Raw genomic sequence first — 17,167 nt, forward strand, 5'->3', positions numbered from 1 at the left:
TTTAGTTGATTAACTTTCAGCAAAATTTTTATTTAAATGTAGCTAAAATAAATTGATTGCAACCACTTATAAAAAAGTTGTAAATTCAATGAATCATTTTTTTTCAGTGTAATGTAAATCTGTTTTCTCATATTCTGACATATAGTGCAACACACAAAATTAGAACCTTAGGTTACAAGCCACGAATAAAATAATTTATTTAACACAGTATACATTATACAGTTACAGTGTTGCCAAAGTACATCATACACGTTAAAGGGATAGTCCACCCAAAAATGAAAATTCTATCATTAATTATTTACCCTCATGTTGTTTGAAACCTTCAAGACATCCATTCATGTTTGGAAAACAAATGATTATAAAGATATTTTTGATTAAATCTGAGAGCTTTCTGACCTCTTAAGTCATAATTAAAAAAATTTGCGCACAAGAATATTATCATAGCTTCATAAAATTACGGTTGAACCACTGATGTCACATGGATTATTTTGTCGATGTTCTTGGTACTTTTCTGGGCCTTGACCACGGTAGGACCCTTGCTGTCTATGGAGGGTCAGAAAGCTCTCGGATTTCATCAAAAATATCTTAACTTGTGTTCAAAAGATGAACAAATTTATGAGTTTGAAATTACATGTGGCTGAGTAATTAATGACAGTATTTTGGGGTGAGCTATCCCTTTTATAAACCATAGTTGATTAAATAGTTATGAGATCAGTACCTTGCTTTCAGTGGCGATAAACTTGTGTACTACAATTCTTCTTTTGCACAGAAGCACACAGGAAGTGTATTTCTGAACAACAGGTTGTAGCTCAATGCCAAAGGATGGAGTCTCTGCCTTTGGCAATGCTGCTAGAAGAGGAAAGACTGCTGGAGAAATTAGAAGACATGGAGGAGTACAATCGATAGGGGGATGAAGAGGGATGTGAAGGACTGAGCGGATACACAGGAGGAAGACTAAACTCTCTTGACCGGTTTTCCTCCCTGTCTAGCTTGAAGGCTTCTGATTTGATCATTTCCTTTTTTGGTTTAACAGACTCTCGTTGAGACAAATGTCTGAATCTGTGTGGTGACACTGGGGTTCTGGTGGCAGGGGGTTTGCTCTGAGGTGGAGTTGGTTTAATGGAGGTAATGGTTGTGTGTTGAGATGGCCGAAGGTGCAGGAGCTTCTTGCGTAGAGGACGAGACCTGCTCTGACGTTCTTTACGAGTGCGGGACTTAGACTTTTTTCTCTTAGACTGCTTAGTAACTTTAGCTCTAGGCTTATGACCTTTTGGTCGCTTCTTCTGCACAACAGAAGGCTGATTTCTATTGTTGGATGAGTGGTCTAGAACACTGGAGTGATTTGTAGTGCTAGATGTGGCATCCATAACTGCTGATTTTTGACTTGAAGCATGATCTAGGATTGTGGAACTGTCATTCAGGACTATGGAAGTGTGATTTGAATCGTCTGCTGTCTGACTGATCATCACCGATGCAGGAGGCTCAATCAGGGAGGAAAGCGGAAGAATTGGTTTAGATCCTTTTAGTTTTTTTCTCTTTTTCGGTTTCTCTCCGTTCATGGGGTCAGGAGGGAGCAGTTCGCCCAACAAACCTTTAGCAGCAGCTCGTGCTAAAATATCCTGCACAGTTTCTACCTCCGCTGGGTCTTGCTGTTAGAAAGTAAAACACACACACATACACATAGATAGAGCAATATTACATATAGGGAGACTGAGGCCATTTGTCACAAAGGTTTTATCTCAACAGTCTTAGCCACGACACAATCACAGTCTGCCGATCATATGATTTATTCTGCTCACAATCCTGGAAAAGTCCTGGTAAGCTCTGAATTAACTTCTGTCAACAATAAATAGAAGTTAGATTTTAATCCTAAAGTTAAAAACGGTGTTTTTGGGACAGGGGTTTATGTCATTTTGGGGCAAGTTGTCTTGTGTTTTCAATGGATTTAATAAATAATTTTTTTTTTTTATTATTCAATCAATGTTGAAAACAGTTGTATTGGCCGATAATCACTTTTGGATGACTGATCGGCGTTCTCTAAAAAGGCCCATCTCATAAAACCGATCTCAAGCTGATGATGCGCCTGCCGTGAGAGGTTTGGCATGATATACAGCGGGTTCACATTACTTTGTTTGCAGTGTGAATGTGGTGCGTTTTTCCCCCGTGCTTATGTTAAAGGATTAAGGCGTTCACACTGCATAAACGGTTGCAGTCTGGCAGTGCGTTCCAGGAGCGGTGCGTCTGCAGCAGTGCAGAGATTGTTTTTTTTTTGCTGTGCTGCACGCTGAATGAAAGGAGTCATATGATGCTTTTAAAATATCATTATTTGGTGTATTTGGTGTAACAGATTATGTTGACATGCTTTAATGTTAATAGTCTCTCTCTCTCTCTCTCTCTCACACACATACACAACGCGAAAATCTCAGCATTTTAACAGTCAATAGCAAATGCTTAAACTAATAACAAATATTACATTAGCTGATTCAGAAGCGCCAGATTGTCGTAGCAAAGTCAGAATTACCTCCTCTCCTGGGTTCATGAAACAGTAGTCCATAAAATGTGTTGCTGTTCTGTTGTAAATAATCTTAAAGATTCCTAAATGCATATAAATTCGGAAGGCCAAATAAAGTGCTTTTGCTTTCACCTAGATACACACTGCATCTCTCTGACACGGCTGCTTCAACACTATCTGTGGTTACTGAAAGCATGCCTTCTTAGTTTGTGTGAAAATTTGGGCAGCATTACGCAAATATTTCCACATAATAACGTAGACGTGTGGGGGTGTGTTTGAATGAGCCGTTTTAGGGGGGACTGGCAGAGTCTTAACTTTGATAAAGAATATATCTTCGGATTTGAGACTTTAGTCTTTTCAACTTTACAGATCTTTACAGATATAAGAGTCACCTATGAGAGGAAGTAATTTTCAAAAATGAAATTCAGGCCCTGAATAAATGTCTAAAAATCTTGATTGGATCATTTCCATAAATAATTCTACATAATAAAAAGTAGGCTTTAAAAAGATTGGTATTGGTGATCAGATTGGCAGATACTGTTTTCTGTGATCAGCGATTGACCTGATCATTTAGGGAAACAGTTGTGCTGCTTAAACTTTTTAAGCAAACCATGATCAATGGTTTTTTATTAAAGAGGATTCTTTAATAAATAGTAATTTAAAAAAGCATTTATTTGAAACCAAGATCATTCTAAATGTTTATATTGCCACTGTTAATAATTTTAATGCATCGTCATCAAGTGTTAATTTCTTTGGAAAAAAATATCTCACTCACATAAAAAAATATATTTTTGCATTTCACAACTGTTTTATTATCAGTGATAAATAGCAGATTCCTGTAATGATAACTTTTGGAGGATTATGTTATTAATTTCAGTTGACTTGTATATTCATTATAGTACAAAAGTAACAACTAACCCCAGTTTATATGCAGTAAGTATTAAGTGCAAATGCAAGCTTACACACACACACACACACACACACACAAAGCTACAGGCATGTTTCTCTTGCTGTATGTGGTCTTGTGTGGATGCTAATGTGATCAGACACATGTGTTCATTATTTAGTGTGAACCGGAGCTACACTGGCAGTATTTAAGACAGCAATGCATCAAGCTCTGCATGAGAGCGGTGTGAATGTGTGTGTGTGTGTGTGTGTGAGCTCTCACACCAACTCTACTCACAGACACTTCTTCATGCTTGTTTAGATATAAACACAGCATATGAATCACAGCAAATCATCATGGCTGTAAAAGTCCTATTATATACTGCGGGTAAAATAAGTATGGAACACATCAACATTTTTCTAAGTAAATATATTTCTAAAGGTGCTGTTGACATGAAATTTTCACCAAGAAAGGGAGGTGCAAAAAGGCATGTATAGCAAAGACACCATCTGAAATCTATCTGTAATTAGAAAGCAATCCTGCCCATTGTCAGTGGAAATTAATATTAGTTGGTTCAGTCCTAACTGATGGCCTATAAAAAGGCATCATGTCACATGATCAAGTGTGTCACACAAGAAACATTTCATGATGGTTAAACGCAAAGAGCTTTTTTAAGACCATAGCATCCACAAAAAACACGTTGAAGCTTGTTTAAAGTTTGCTGCACACTGGGAGAATAGTCTGATCAGATGAGACAAAAATTGTACTCTTTGGATGCCATAATACAACACACCATGTTTGGAGGTCAAATGGCACTGCACCAAAACATCACCACAAAACATCATGGTATAACAATGGTAAAATTCATATAATTGAAGAATATGGAAAAATGTACCAAGACATTCTTTCATAAATATCTACTGCCATCTACCAGGATGATGAAGATGAAATGAGTGTGGACATTCCAGCGAGACAATGATCCCAAACACAACCAAGTAAACTCTCATTTGGTTTCAGAGAAAGTAAGTAAAGCTGCTAGAATGGCCCAGCCAATCACCTTGCTTGAATCCAACAGAAAATCTAAAAATATTTTCTAAGAACTAAAGATTAGAGTTCATAGAAGAGGCCCATGGAACCTTCAAGATTTGAAGACTGTTTGTGTGGAAGAATGGGCCAAAATTACACCTGAGCAATGCATGTGACTAGTTTCCCCAGGAGGCATCTTCAAGCTGTCATTACCAACAAAGGCTTTTTTACAAAGTATTTACAAAATTTCAGTAAGCGTGTTCAGTGTGTCTTCTTTGGGTCATTCCATTTTATTACAAAGAACTTAATTTCTGATCTTATTTGTATTTTCTTTAAACTTTTTTGTTTTTGTTAATTACGGATTACTTGGGTTGTTCCTGACATCTGGTGACAATTTCATGTCAACAACACCCTTTAGAAAAATGTTGATGTGTTCAATACTTATTTTATATATTTTATATATATTTTATATGTTATAAAACCTATTAGTCATTTGATTTCCTTTTGTTGCTTATTTCTCACCTCTCTTTTCATCACACAGAGGAAACAGCCATTCGTGACGTCAGATGCTTGAGTTCTGAAAAACTTCTCTTCCTCATCATCCCATCCTGCACTGACCAGCCTGAGAGAAACATGGAGAGAGATGTTTTGTGTTGTAAATTCAATCCAACTCATATCCATTTTTTCATAATTCAAACATTCACATAATCCTTCCCCCACTTGCTTTTCTGTGGATTAACTGCTGTTTCCATGGATACACCAACTTTAAATCCTTACAGTTAGTGGCGTGTGACAGGAAAGACTTAATGCTTGGACTGTGTGTGTGTGTGTGTGTGTGTGTGTGTGAGAGAGCGATGTGTGTGTACCTGAAGGGCACAGCTTTTGCTCTGCTGTCTGCGTTCTGAAGCGCTCTCTTCACAAGTCTTTCATTCTCCTCTGGATATACTGAGCATGTGCAGTACACCACAGCCTTCACCTTAGGAACTGCAGTTAATCAAGTTAGGTCACTATAACTCAGATGATGTGCATTAGTCAATATGTGATTTATAAATGAATTCTATACCAAAAATTTTGGGTCAGCAATATTTTAGTTTGATATTTGATAAAAAAAATCCTAAAACAGAAATATTGTGAAAGATTATTACAATTTCAGTGTTTTATATTTTAAAGGGGTAATGAACTGAGAAATCAAAATTCCCTTGATCTTTAGATATATAATGCTATAAAAACATTCTGTACATATCTTGTTAGTCAGAAACAGCTTATATTGAAGCCGATCTGTCATAATGACAGCTTGTGGAATGTGCCACAATGTGAAGTAATCGTGTGCCTCAACACTTTCCTTGTCCAGATACCCACATTTGCTGTCTTTGCACTTGATCAGTTGACTACTTCTATGACGTAATTAATGTATTTGGCCCAAGTGAGGATGAAGATAAGTGAGTGTACAACTTTTACCTGACGGGACACACTTATAGTGTTGTAAATAGACAAGTGTTTAGTCTTTGCATTTTAAATAAACTTTTAAACGTTATAGTTATATAACGTTATTTATGACACAATATAATTTTTAGTGCTTCTAATTAAGTGAGGAAAAAGCAGTTGCAAATGATGTTCAAAATAAAAAATAGGCTACTCATCTTTGCACAAATAAAACGTGTAGCACTTTGTTTAACAACCAAATTATATGTATTATCTAATTATTATTAATATTTACCTTACATTGAAAAAGTTTCCATGACCTTTTGCGATCTTGGCAAAAAGGCACGCAATTTATTTCCAGAACATGGTGCATGATGGGATACACTAAGCCTTGAATACTGCTCTGGAGTGTGGATTTAGTGATTTAGTGTGTGTTAAGGGGACTGCGCTTTGGCGTTTTTAAGTACTCGGACAGTCTTGCGCACTTAACTTCCTGTCGCATGCTCACACTCTCAAATTGCCAAAATCGCTATACTTGGAAATCGCAAGTGTGGGTATTTGGACAAGGCAAATGTCTCCACAGAGGAAGATCAACATCTGCTTCTACAGCGCTGCCTGTTTAGCCCCGCCCACCGATTCACGCATTTACTGTAAATAATGAGAGAGGCAAACACAGGTCTACGCAGAAGCCAAATGATAAACTGTATTTGATGAACTTCCAGATCCAGACAGTGTCAGTAATAACTTGGCCCATGGTTCACTTAATTTTTACGGCGGATTCATATAGAAACAATGCACAATTCGACACAAGATTTTCAAAAAGATTGAAACTAAAAGACAATGCTGTTCTGACTATATTGGATCACAAGTGTGAGTAACTGTTATTATTGTGTAACCGCTATTGCTTTGTCTGTTGTTACAGACAGTATGAAACCTACTGAATTAGCCAATCATAGCAGTGGGCATTTACTTACAAGTTTACAATTCTTCATGTCTGTTCAAACAGAGGGTTCTGATTAGGGGGTTCAAAACAAGACAGAAAATAGCCTATTACTTCTAAATTATGGTGACAGTACAAAATAATAAAAAAAGGCAGTTCATGAACCCTTTAATATATTTTTAAACATTATTTAAGCAGACATTATTCCTGTCTTTTCTTTGTCAATAATTTTGTCTTTTCTCTCACAACATAAACTTATGAAGGTAATGCGGAAAAAAACTATTTATTTGTTCTTGATAGAACGGTTCAGGATGTATTCTCTATATTGTATTAATGCAACCTTTTTACAGAAAATAAACAAACAGGTTTGGGGTAAGGTTAGGGACATGTTTGGTGGTATCGGAAGATTTAAAGGGATACTCCAACCCAAAATGAAAATTCTCTTATCCCATGTCGTTCCTAACCAGTAAAAGCTCAGTTAGTATATTTTGGATGAAAACCGGGAGGCTTGTGCCATAGAAGTAAGTTACACTGTCAAGGACCAGAAAAGTATAAAAAGCATCGTCAGAATAGTCCATCTGCCATCAGTGTTTCAACCGGAATGTTATAAAGCGGAAAGAATACTTTTTGTACACAAAGAAAACAAAAATAAGGACTTTATTCAACAATACCTTTGTCAACAGTGTCCTATGTGTCTCTCTACATCATCACTCAAATGGTCTTCTGTGTCAGCTGCACCACAAGGATGCACTTTTTTTTTTAACGTGCATTTATGCTTTGATTTGAAGGAAAACCGTGCATCCTTTTAAGTACACAGTAGTTAAGGCCACTTAATATGAAATGGGACCAAATTAGGTTCAGTACAGAGGGCAGGAAAAATTAACAGAACCGCATATTGTTTTTGCATTTTCACTTAGAAGGAGTATTAAAACTACTTAATGTCACAGAATCAGGTAATAAATGAATGCGTGTTTGTGCGTGTGTATTTGTGTGTGTCTCACAGGTGAGTGCATGGTTGAGGTCTTGTTTCTGCTTGGCAACTAGTGCCTCCAGTTTACTCTCAGAGACGATTCCTTTAGATAAGCCATGCAGCAGCCCTCTGTCTGAATAAGAGCAGTATTCGTTATTTTCGTTATTTGGTATTTATTCAATGCTCACCCAACTGCCACAATGGAAAAGAGAATGTCTCAAATGTAAAATCATGCATTGCTTTACCTCCACTCTCATTGAGGATAAACTCAACAGGGTTACAAAGAGCTGACGCAGAACACTTTGGGAGCAACACAATCACCCGAACCTTCTGAATACGCAAATCCCATTCATTAAGTTCACTGAAGTACTCAGACATCAGTTTCACATCTATGAGGAAAAAAGGAAGAAAATGCCTGAGAACCAATACTTTACTACTGGCCAAACAAAAAAAGGTCATTTTTATTATCACTCATGTGAAAGTGACGGTGAAAGTGAAAGTGACGTGACATTCAGCCAAGTATGGTGACCCATACTCAGAATTTGTGCTCTGCATTTAACCCATCCGAAGTGCACACACACAGAGCAGTGAACACACACACCCTGTGAACACACACCCGGAGCAGTGGGCAGCCATTTATGCTGCTAAAGGGGCATGCATTTATGCATTTATGCTCATGAATAAGGCTCAGCAGAATAACACTTACTTTTGCAGGCAGTAGAGGTGAGGATGGTTTGTAATTCATTGTTGAAGGTGGATAAATTAAGGACCCCACATACATGTACACAGCCAGAACAGGCAGCAGCCTGGACAGCTACATGAGCCACTGTCAGAGCAGAGAAAGATCCCACCATCAGAACATCTCCACGCTCCACCAACAGCGGGCGAATCGCACAGGCGGCCAGACTGCGAGATCTATCCTGTATTCATACACGCAAATTAAACCTGGATATTGATTTGCACTGATGATGCTTGTTTGTGTGTGTGTCTTTATTACCTGTATTATGAGTGTGTGTTCTGACACTAGGTTGGTTTTCTCCAGTTGTTTTGAGAGCCGTCTGGGAAACAGCAGTACATTGGAACAATGTTTGTCCTTACAGAACACATTTCCTACCAGGGGTGTGTGTGAGTCGACCTGAGTAAAGCCGGATGTCTCCAGAGTCTCACACACATTTTCAATGCTGAATATATTGGAATGCAAACACAATATGAGAAGTGTACATAATAGAAAATAAGGAAAATACATGTGTGTATACATAAATACATACACAGACACACTACCTGGCTTTGAGGGTGTTGACCCAGGCATAGAGTGGTAATGTTTGTGACCTTTGTTGTTTAACCCTCACAACTGGTGGCAGGAAACTGTCAATTGTCAGCAAATTCTGTTTTATTCTGTAATGAGCCAGTGAGGCTTCCAGTTTGGTCTTGAACCTGATATGTATACACAAACATACAAGCACCATTTTTAAGGTCCAACAATTATGGATTGTATCACCATTATATCACCAGAGGATTAATTTAATTTAATTTAATTTAATTTAATTTAATTTAATTTAATTTAATTTAATTTAATTTAATTTAATTTAATTTAATTTAATTTAATTTAATTTAATTTAATTTAATTTAATTTAATTTAATTTAATTTTCAGGACAATGTTGCAGCCCTGCAGCATGTAGGGAAAAAGAAATAAAGCTGAAAAAAAAACAAAAAACAAAAAAAACAATGCCAGTTGTGAAATGAGGTCATATTCCAAAACTCACAACTCACTCACAAGTCACTCACAACTGGAAACACATAAAAAATAAGTTCAGTAAAGACAGAAAAAAAAAAAAACGATTTTCTCATTCTCATTTGAAAGTGTAAGAGTTTTAATCTACAATATTAAATTTCCATCTTACAGTAAAAAATACAATAGTTAAAATAGAAAATTAAGTCACAATTTTAAAAAATGCAACAAATGAGTTAACATTACAATATACAGTATAATATTACAATTGAGAGAGAGAAAGTCACATTTATAAGTTAAAATTTGAGATACTGTAAGAAGTTGCAAATACACCTTTAAACTTTGTCAATTTCGGTAATTTGAGACATTTCCGAGATCATCTCTGAAACTGAGGATACTTAAGTAAAGATCTCAACTTGCTCTCCAATTAATGTCATTGCTGTCTAGGAGACATGGGTGGGATTTTTCATCCCATCATGGGTTTCAAAGAACATCATTTCTGTAAGTCTAAAGAATGAATGCATTTTCTCAGGGCAGACCTGCTCGTACTGACCTACAAAGGCTGTCCTCCACCTGTCTCACTTCCTTTATTAGTCCCTCCTCTGCTCTTTGCATTGGCTCTCTGGGCTGGAACTTCCTGTCCAGGAGGTCACAGAGTACGACCACCACAAGAGCCATAAGATCATCTGGCTGAACAAACACAAACTCAAAGTCAATCATAATATCAAGATAAAAGGGCAGATGTCAGTCCTAACAGACCCACCATTTGCTGAGAACGGTAAAAGTAGCTGTCAGTCAGGATCTCCTCCAGTAGATCTTGGTCTGTGATTGTAGGAGAAAGTTTGGGATATTTAGCTTGAATAAATGTAAAACAACAACAACAACAACAACAAAGTCAAGCAATACTGTACTTTTGCTATTCTGTCGCTTCTATACTGCAGTAGATTATTCTAATACAACAGCATAATATGAAGAATTAATGTGGGAAACACAATGCGAGTAAAAACTGAAAAACAGAATGTGAACTGAATATATATAAATTAAATTTGTTCAACTTTCATGATTTATTTTTTGTGTAAATTTTATTTGTTTCTTTGTTTGTTTTAAGCATAGATCTACTTTTTTTTGTATTTAAGCTCAAAAAAATATATAAAAAAGCTACTTTAATATATTGTATGATACATTAGACTGATAAGCTTTTGTCAGATTTTTCCAAATTGCATACAAATATAAATTATTTGTTGTTTTTGTGTTTCTGGATGATAGATCTGGCTGCAGATATAAACTGACCTCATGCTTACAGTTCAGCGCAGCCATTAAAGTGCTACAGGAGTCAGTTAACTGATGTCTGACCTGCGCACTAAAAGCAAATAGATGTCCTTAAAAAAAAAGTAAAAAAGTCTCCCCTAAGCAAAATTTTGTAAGTGAGAGAGCGAGAAAGATTGAGCGAGCGAGCGAGAGAGAGAGAGAGAGAGAGAGAGAGAGAGAGAGAGAGAAAGAAAGAGAGATGAAGGGAGTAGAGGAATCAGTCAGAGACATGTGTAGGGAAGATAAGCTACAAGAAGAAACTCAACCAGAATGTGACCAGACATTCCCAAATGACTGATTCAGGAGCTCAGTAATGGAAAGAAGAGGTCAGTGGAGAAGAAATGACAGGAAACATGGAGAGCATGCAGCTTTCCATGAACCACAACCCCAAAATCTGTCTATTATCTTTACATTTTCTCATACAAAGCTTTGAAAAATAAAATAAAAATACAACCAAACATGGTAGCATCACATTATTAATTAAAATTAGTTAATACATAAGAGAAAAACCAACAATAAGCAATATTCATGTTAGCTCAGGTCCATTAAATATACGTTAACAAAAGTAAACGTTGAAATTAACATTAAATATAGATTACTAAGGATATTAATATTCAATATTACCAATATGCTGAAAAATATATTGACATAAAATATTGTTTTCAACTCAATTTAAGATTCAATTTGTACCAAGCAGGGTTATCTTAATGTCTGTTACATCAGAGACCACCAAAAAAAAAAAAAGAAAAAAAAAGAAATTAAGAGTTACATAAAACCCCAGTCGTCTCTACAACATTATATAAAAAAAACTCTGCTGTACTAAAGGAGAGGATAGGATAGGATGAAAAATTTGGGATACAGTAATATACGTTTATGACTCTTCATCTGTTTCCAACTACACCTTTGAGTCATGAGGGACTGAATAATTGATGTTAAAAGTTTTGTAGGCCATAAAAAGCATGACATCACTGACCGCAGGGATGTTATCGGCAAAAACAATCAAGATGAATTGGACACATTCGATTCTTGTGCCCTCTAAAAAACTTCTTTATCATCACTATCTTCATGATATTTACACTCTTACCCAAGGCTTATTTTGCTAGAATGCTAGAATTGGAAATGTAATGTAATACTTGAAAATCCATTTTGGCCTGGCTTGATTTTGTCACTCACATTTCAGAGTGTTGAACGCCAGCTCATATGCCCAATACTCATTCTTCTTGGTGTCGACATCACCGTCATTAACAATCCCAGGATCTTCATCATCATCCCCATCATCATCACCACCACCATCGCCTTTAGGACTGGTGCGCCTATAGCGAATGAGTCGGTGCGCCAGATCTTTCTCCACATGAGATTTCTGGAAAATAGCTGCAGCATGAATGTACACAGAGTCTGGGAATCCCACAGGCATCCCCTCTCTCTTCAGATTATTCCTTTCTGTGGGCACTGCAGTGACCCTCTTTTTAAGGGACTGGATACATACTTTTCTCATTGGGCTCTTAGGAGAGACTGGACTGTGTGCTTTATTCTTAGGAGCTGATTCTTGGTCCAGCAAGTTCAGTGATGTGACGTCTGGTAGATCTGAGTCCAGTGTGGAGCTGAGAGTCTGTTTAACCATTCTGTAAAAACACACTGCATTTGTGGTTATCATAGATCAGCTTGAAGTATTATTTTAGAGAGGCTTTCAAATAGGATCAATACATTGACAATATTAAAGCCAGTTATTTAACTTGTAAACAACATGTTTTCTCACACAGTATAATATAGTCTTTAAATAAATCAAACTACAGGGATCAACAAATTTGAACCTTAAATATTTCTTATTTATTTTACATAATATTTCTTTATTTATTTCTGTCCTTACTTTTATTCTTGTAACCGTTTAGATCAGAATTTTAATCCAAGATTGTAGACTTTTTTTGAATCCACTGTACATAAATGACTTTCCAAAAGTTTAGGTTCCGTGTAACTTGATGAAAAGTAATCAGAAGTGACAGTGCAGACTGTCCATATGAAATTTCTTTTCATCAAAGAATCCTGACAAAATGATTACGATATTATGAAATGTTTCTTGAGCAACAAATCGGCATATTAAAATGATTTATGAAGGATCATGGGACACTGAAGACTGGACTAATGGCTGCTGAAAATTCAGCTTTGCCATCACAGGAATAAATGACATTTATTAAAATAAATAAAATAGAAAACTAGTTTTTTTTTTTTACAATATTACTATTTTTAGTACATTTTTGTTTTTGTTGCATTTTGTAAACATACTATACTGCTTTCAAAAACATCAAGAAATCTTACTTTTGAACAGTGTGTACAGTCTCAGAACAACCTGTTACTGTCACACACCTGGACTCATTTAATGTGTTTTTTGCCCGTGACCCAGTTTCTGTCTTTCCGTGTTTGATTAGTTCCCAGGTGTGTCCATTATCTTCCTCATGTGTTCCATGTCCCTGTTAAGTTAATGATTCCATCCACCTGTGTTTCCCCAATTATCTGTTGTACATAAGCCTTGTCCCTTCAGTTCTGTTTTGTCGGGTCTTCTCACTTGCAGCTCACTTGTGATCACTTGCTACTTACGTGTGTCTACCTCTGTGCTCCATGTTGGATATCCCCGGTGTTGGATATATTAAAAGCCTTATTCCGTTTATCCTCGACTCCGTATTCCTTCAGGCAGCGTAAAACCGTGACAGAAGACCCGACCAGAAAGAGAAAATAGAAAACTGCGTGTTCTTCCCTCCGTTTTGCTTTTGTTTTTTCACAGACTTTTCTTTTCTTAGTGTCTATGGATCCCCTCTATCGTCCCGAATTCCTCATCCTCCTGCTGAAGCAGGAAGGGCGTTCTCTCGAGGACCATACCAGACAGTTTTTCCTATTAGCTAATGCCCCCAGCTACCCGGACGGCGCGCTCTGCACCTTCTACAACACCAGCCTGAACTCCAAATGCAGAGCGTTGTCGTCCGAAGATGGTCCTCGAGAGGATTTCGCCGCATACGTGGAGTGGACTCTGGCGAGAAATGGGTCACCTCTCACCGTCTGCCCCATAGAGGACCTCGCCAGCCCCACTCCCGACCCAGAGACCAGCCAGCCACCATCACGCCGCACGGAGCCAGAGCCCACCGCAGCCGCAGAGCCCGAGCCATCCACTGACAGGGAGCCGGAACTCGAGAGCGCGACTGACCAGGTGTGTGAGCCGGCAACACCGTGCATCGTGGGAGTCCTCGTGGAGATCGAGGGCGTGGAGGAAAGCCCTGCCCACACTCCTGCGACTGAGGGTGAGCTATATGCAGTCTCTGAAGATCATATGGAGCAAGTTCAGGATCTGATGGACTGGTCTATGGAGGTAATCCCTAATTTTCCTGTTTCCCCGCTGGTTCCGCCCAGCCCTGAGTTTTCTGTTTCTCCGCTGGTTACGCCCAGCCCTGAGTTTTCTGTTTCTCCGCTGGTTCCGCCCAGCCCTGAGTTTTCTGTTTCTCCGCTGGTTCCGCCCAGCCCTGAGTTTTCTGTTTCTCCGCTGGTTCCGCCCAGCCCTGAGTTTTCTGTTTCTCCGCTGGTTACGCCCAGCCCTGAGTTTTCTGTTTCTCCGCTGGTTACGCCCAGCCCTGAGTTTTCTGTTTCTCCGCTGGTTCCGCCCAGCCCTGAGTTTTCTGTTTCTTCGCTGGTTCCGCCCAGCCCTGAGTTTCCTGTATCTCCGCTGGCTCCGCCCAGCTCTGAATCTTCTGTGTCTCCGCTGGTTCCGCCCAGCTCTGAATCTTCTGTGTCTCCGCTGGTTCCGCCCAGCTCTGAATCTTCTGTGTCTCCGCTGGTTCTGCCCAGCTCTGAATCTTCTGTGTCTCCGCTGGTTCCGCCCAGCTCTGAATTTTCTGTGTCTCCGCTGGTTCCGCCCAGCCATGATTTTTCTGTTTCACCGCTGGTTCCGCCCAGCCCTGAATCTTCTGTGTCTCCTGTATTCCCTCCCAGCCTCCCTCTCCCGCCTCCTCCCAAACCTGCTGGTCCCTCTACTCCTCTTTCGCTGGTTCCGTCCAGTCCTGATCCTCCTGTCCTTCCTCCCACCCTTCTCCTCTCTCCTCCTCCTAGACCAGCCAGTTCCTCGTCATCCCTGCTGGTACCAGTCAGTCCCGCAGCTCACCCTCAGTCCGCGCCATCGGGGCGCGGTGGTTCGCCGCTGGACTGCCAGTCTCCAGCTCCGCCTTGGCGTGTTAAGGCCCTGTCTCCGCCTCCAGCCTCCGAGCCCTGGACTCCTCCTCGGTCCTTCGACCCAGCGGCTCCGCCTTGGCTCTTAGCTCCCTCGTCTCCACCGTGGCCTGTCATCCCACCTGCTCCACCGGGCTCCCTCGTCCCTCCGGCTCCACCTTGGTCAGTCGTCGACCATCCGCCGCCTCGGGACTCCTCTCCTCTGGTTCCACCTCGTCACTCCATCCCTCCGGCTTTGTCAGGCTCCTCCTTCCCTCCGGTTCCACCTCCATCCTCGGTCGCTCCGGCTCCACAGCGGTCTGCCAGGACCCTGCCTCCGCCTTGGTCGCCTGAGCCTTCTGCTCCACCTAGGCCCTCCGGAACCTCGACGTCCCCCTGGCTCTGCGGCTGTGCTGCTCCATCTTGGGCTCCTCACCCACCGGTGCAGTCTCCGCCTGTCGGCCCCCTGGTGTCGTCGACCCTTCCTTCACCATGGCTCCTCCCGCCGTCGACTCCACCTTGGATCTCCGTCCTGGCTGGTCTCTGGTGGACCATCTGGCTCCTCCTGCTCCTGTCTCCTCCCTGGCTCCTCCCTCCGTCGTCTCCTCCCTGGCTCCTCCTTCTGTGGTCCCTGTCTGCTGGCCCCCTCCTGGGAGTCCGTCCTCCACCGGAACCTCCTCCCAAGTTCCCACCCACGCCTCCCTCTGTTGTTTCTACGGTGCGAGGACGCACCTACCGGGAGGGGGGAGTACTGTCACACACCTGGACTCATTTAATGTGTTTTTTGCCCGTGACCCAGTTTCTGTCTTTCCGTGTTTGATTAGTTCCCAGGTGTGTCCATTATCTTCCTCATGTGTTCCATGTCCCTGTTAAGTTAATGATTCCATCCACCTGTGTTTCCCCAATTATCTGTTGTACATAAGCCTTGTCCCTTCAGTTCTGTTTTGTCGGGTCTTCTCACTTGCAGCTCACTTGTCCTCACTTGTGCTCACTTGTCCTCACTTGTGATCACTTGCTACTTACGTGTGTCTACCTCTGTGCTCCATGTTGGATATCCCCGGTGTTGGATATATTAAAAGCCTTATTCCGTTTATCCTCGACTCCGTATTCCTTCAGGCAGCGTAAAACCGTGACAGTTACATAGCAAGAGTGCAGAAACTTAAATATTTAATCTTCATTTTCACTATAACTTTTTATTTTTATATTTTTTTAAATTTTTAAAATCCTGTAATTCCCTAATTATTTCCAGTTTAGAATTTGAAATGCACATATTCAAAATCGAATTAGTCATAACTAAATTGAATACATACCTCTCCTAATATAAGTGCAGTCAGCTCGCAACAGGTATGAATATAAGAAGAGAATGTGAGAATTAGGAGCTCGCTCTGTCTCTCGTCTCTCTCTAGCTCGGAGATCTTCTGTCACTACAACAACAAACACATTTGTTCTTGTCAACAGAGTGTGAATCTTCTCTCACAGATGTAGTCACTCAGCTATCACCAGCTCATCATCACTTCTCTCTCTCTCTCTCTCTCTCTCTCTCTCTCTCTCTCTCTCTCTCTCTCTCTCTCTCTCTCTCTCTCTCTCTCTCTCTCTCACACACACAAATTTAAGTTAAGGAAGAGATGTTAAAGAAGATAGCACATATAGTATCATATGTTCATTTGTAAGTGTGTTTGCTGTATTTTTACCCACTTCTTTATAAAACTGAGGTGGTGTTATTCACTGGAGTTTAGTTAAAGAACAGGCTACTGGCTTTAAGGGTAAACAGACTCCAGAGTATCGCTTCATTTCTGCTCATTTGAAACCCTCTCATGCCTAGCGCACGTCGGCTCCAATGAGACGCAATTAGCCTGACGTTTGCATTCATCATGCTAAATGATGCATTGATTTGGGTTCAAATCTGAACTAAGCACAGTATCTCTCTGTAACACCCACATTAGCACGAAACAAACTCAACAGGGCTTCTTTGCCAGAAGCTTCCAGTCACTTCAAAGAACTGGTAATTCTAAAGCCCCACCCATACATCACCTGATTGGTCTATGCTGTTATCTGTTGACTTATATTAGTGCTGAGATCTGCCAATCTCTTTGAAAGTAATCTTTTGTTGCTTTAACTCCAGGTTAGTGGAACAAACACAGAGGAAACATGAGAGACTAACTAATTAATAATGTGTGAGTTTGGGGTG

General features: G+C 39.9%; 1 protein-coding gene across 2 annotated transcripts; it reads right to left on the reverse strand.

Moving 5' to 3' along the window:
* Positions 1–184: 184 nt before the first annotated feature.
* On the reverse strand, positions 185–16,404 carry LOC127948669 (putative methyltransferase NSUN7). 2 transcript variants are annotated; one of them, XM_052545277.1, is made up of 13 exons: positions 16,290–16,404; positions 12,281–12,416; positions 11,968–12,154; positions 10,250–10,308; positions 10,040–10,176; positions 9,038–9,190; positions 8,754–8,937; positions 8,463–8,676; positions 8,002–8,145; positions 7,788–7,889; positions 5,291–5,408; positions 4,947–5,046; positions 185–1,649 (listed from the first exon to the last, which is right to left on the reverse strand). In XM_052545277.1, exons 2-13 carry the CDS (start codon positions 12,413–12,415, stop codon positions 810–812), a joined length of 2,373 nt encoding a protein of 790 aa, XP_052401237.1. In that variant the 5' UTR covers position 12,416; positions 16,290–16,404; the 3' UTR covers positions 185–809. The 2 variants fall into 2 exon arrangements, with proteins under 2 accessions (XP_052401237.1, XP_052401236.1); XM_052545276.1 differs by having other exon boundaries at positions 11,968–12,416.
* Positions 16,405–17,167: the final 763 nt, after the last annotated feature.

This window comes from Carassius gibelio, chromosome B1 (genome assembly GCF_023724105.1).
Source record: "Carassius gibelio isolate Cgi1373 ecotype wild population from Czech Republic chromosome B1, carGib1.2-hapl.c, whole genome shotgun sequence".
NCBI lineage: Eukaryota > Metazoa > Chordata > Actinopteri > Cypriniformes > Cyprinidae > Carassius > Carassius gibelio.

What these genes read in the sequence shown, in the direction of transcription:
- LOC127948669 (XM_052545276.1), bottom strand. Translation starts at nt 12,415, where the DNA reads ATGGTTAAACAGACTCTCAGCTCCACACTGGACTCAGATCTACCAGAC. An exon ending in TTTACCGTTCTCAGCAAATG is followed by an intron (nt 10,177 to 10,249) that starts GTGGGTCTGTTA and finishes GTGTTTGTTCAG; the next exon opens with CCAGATGATCTTATGGCTCT. An exon ending in CCTCAACCATGCACTCACCT is followed by an intron (nt 5,409 to 7,787) that starts GTGAGACACACA and finishes GATTAACTGCAG; the next exon opens with TTCCTAAGGTGAAGGCTGTG.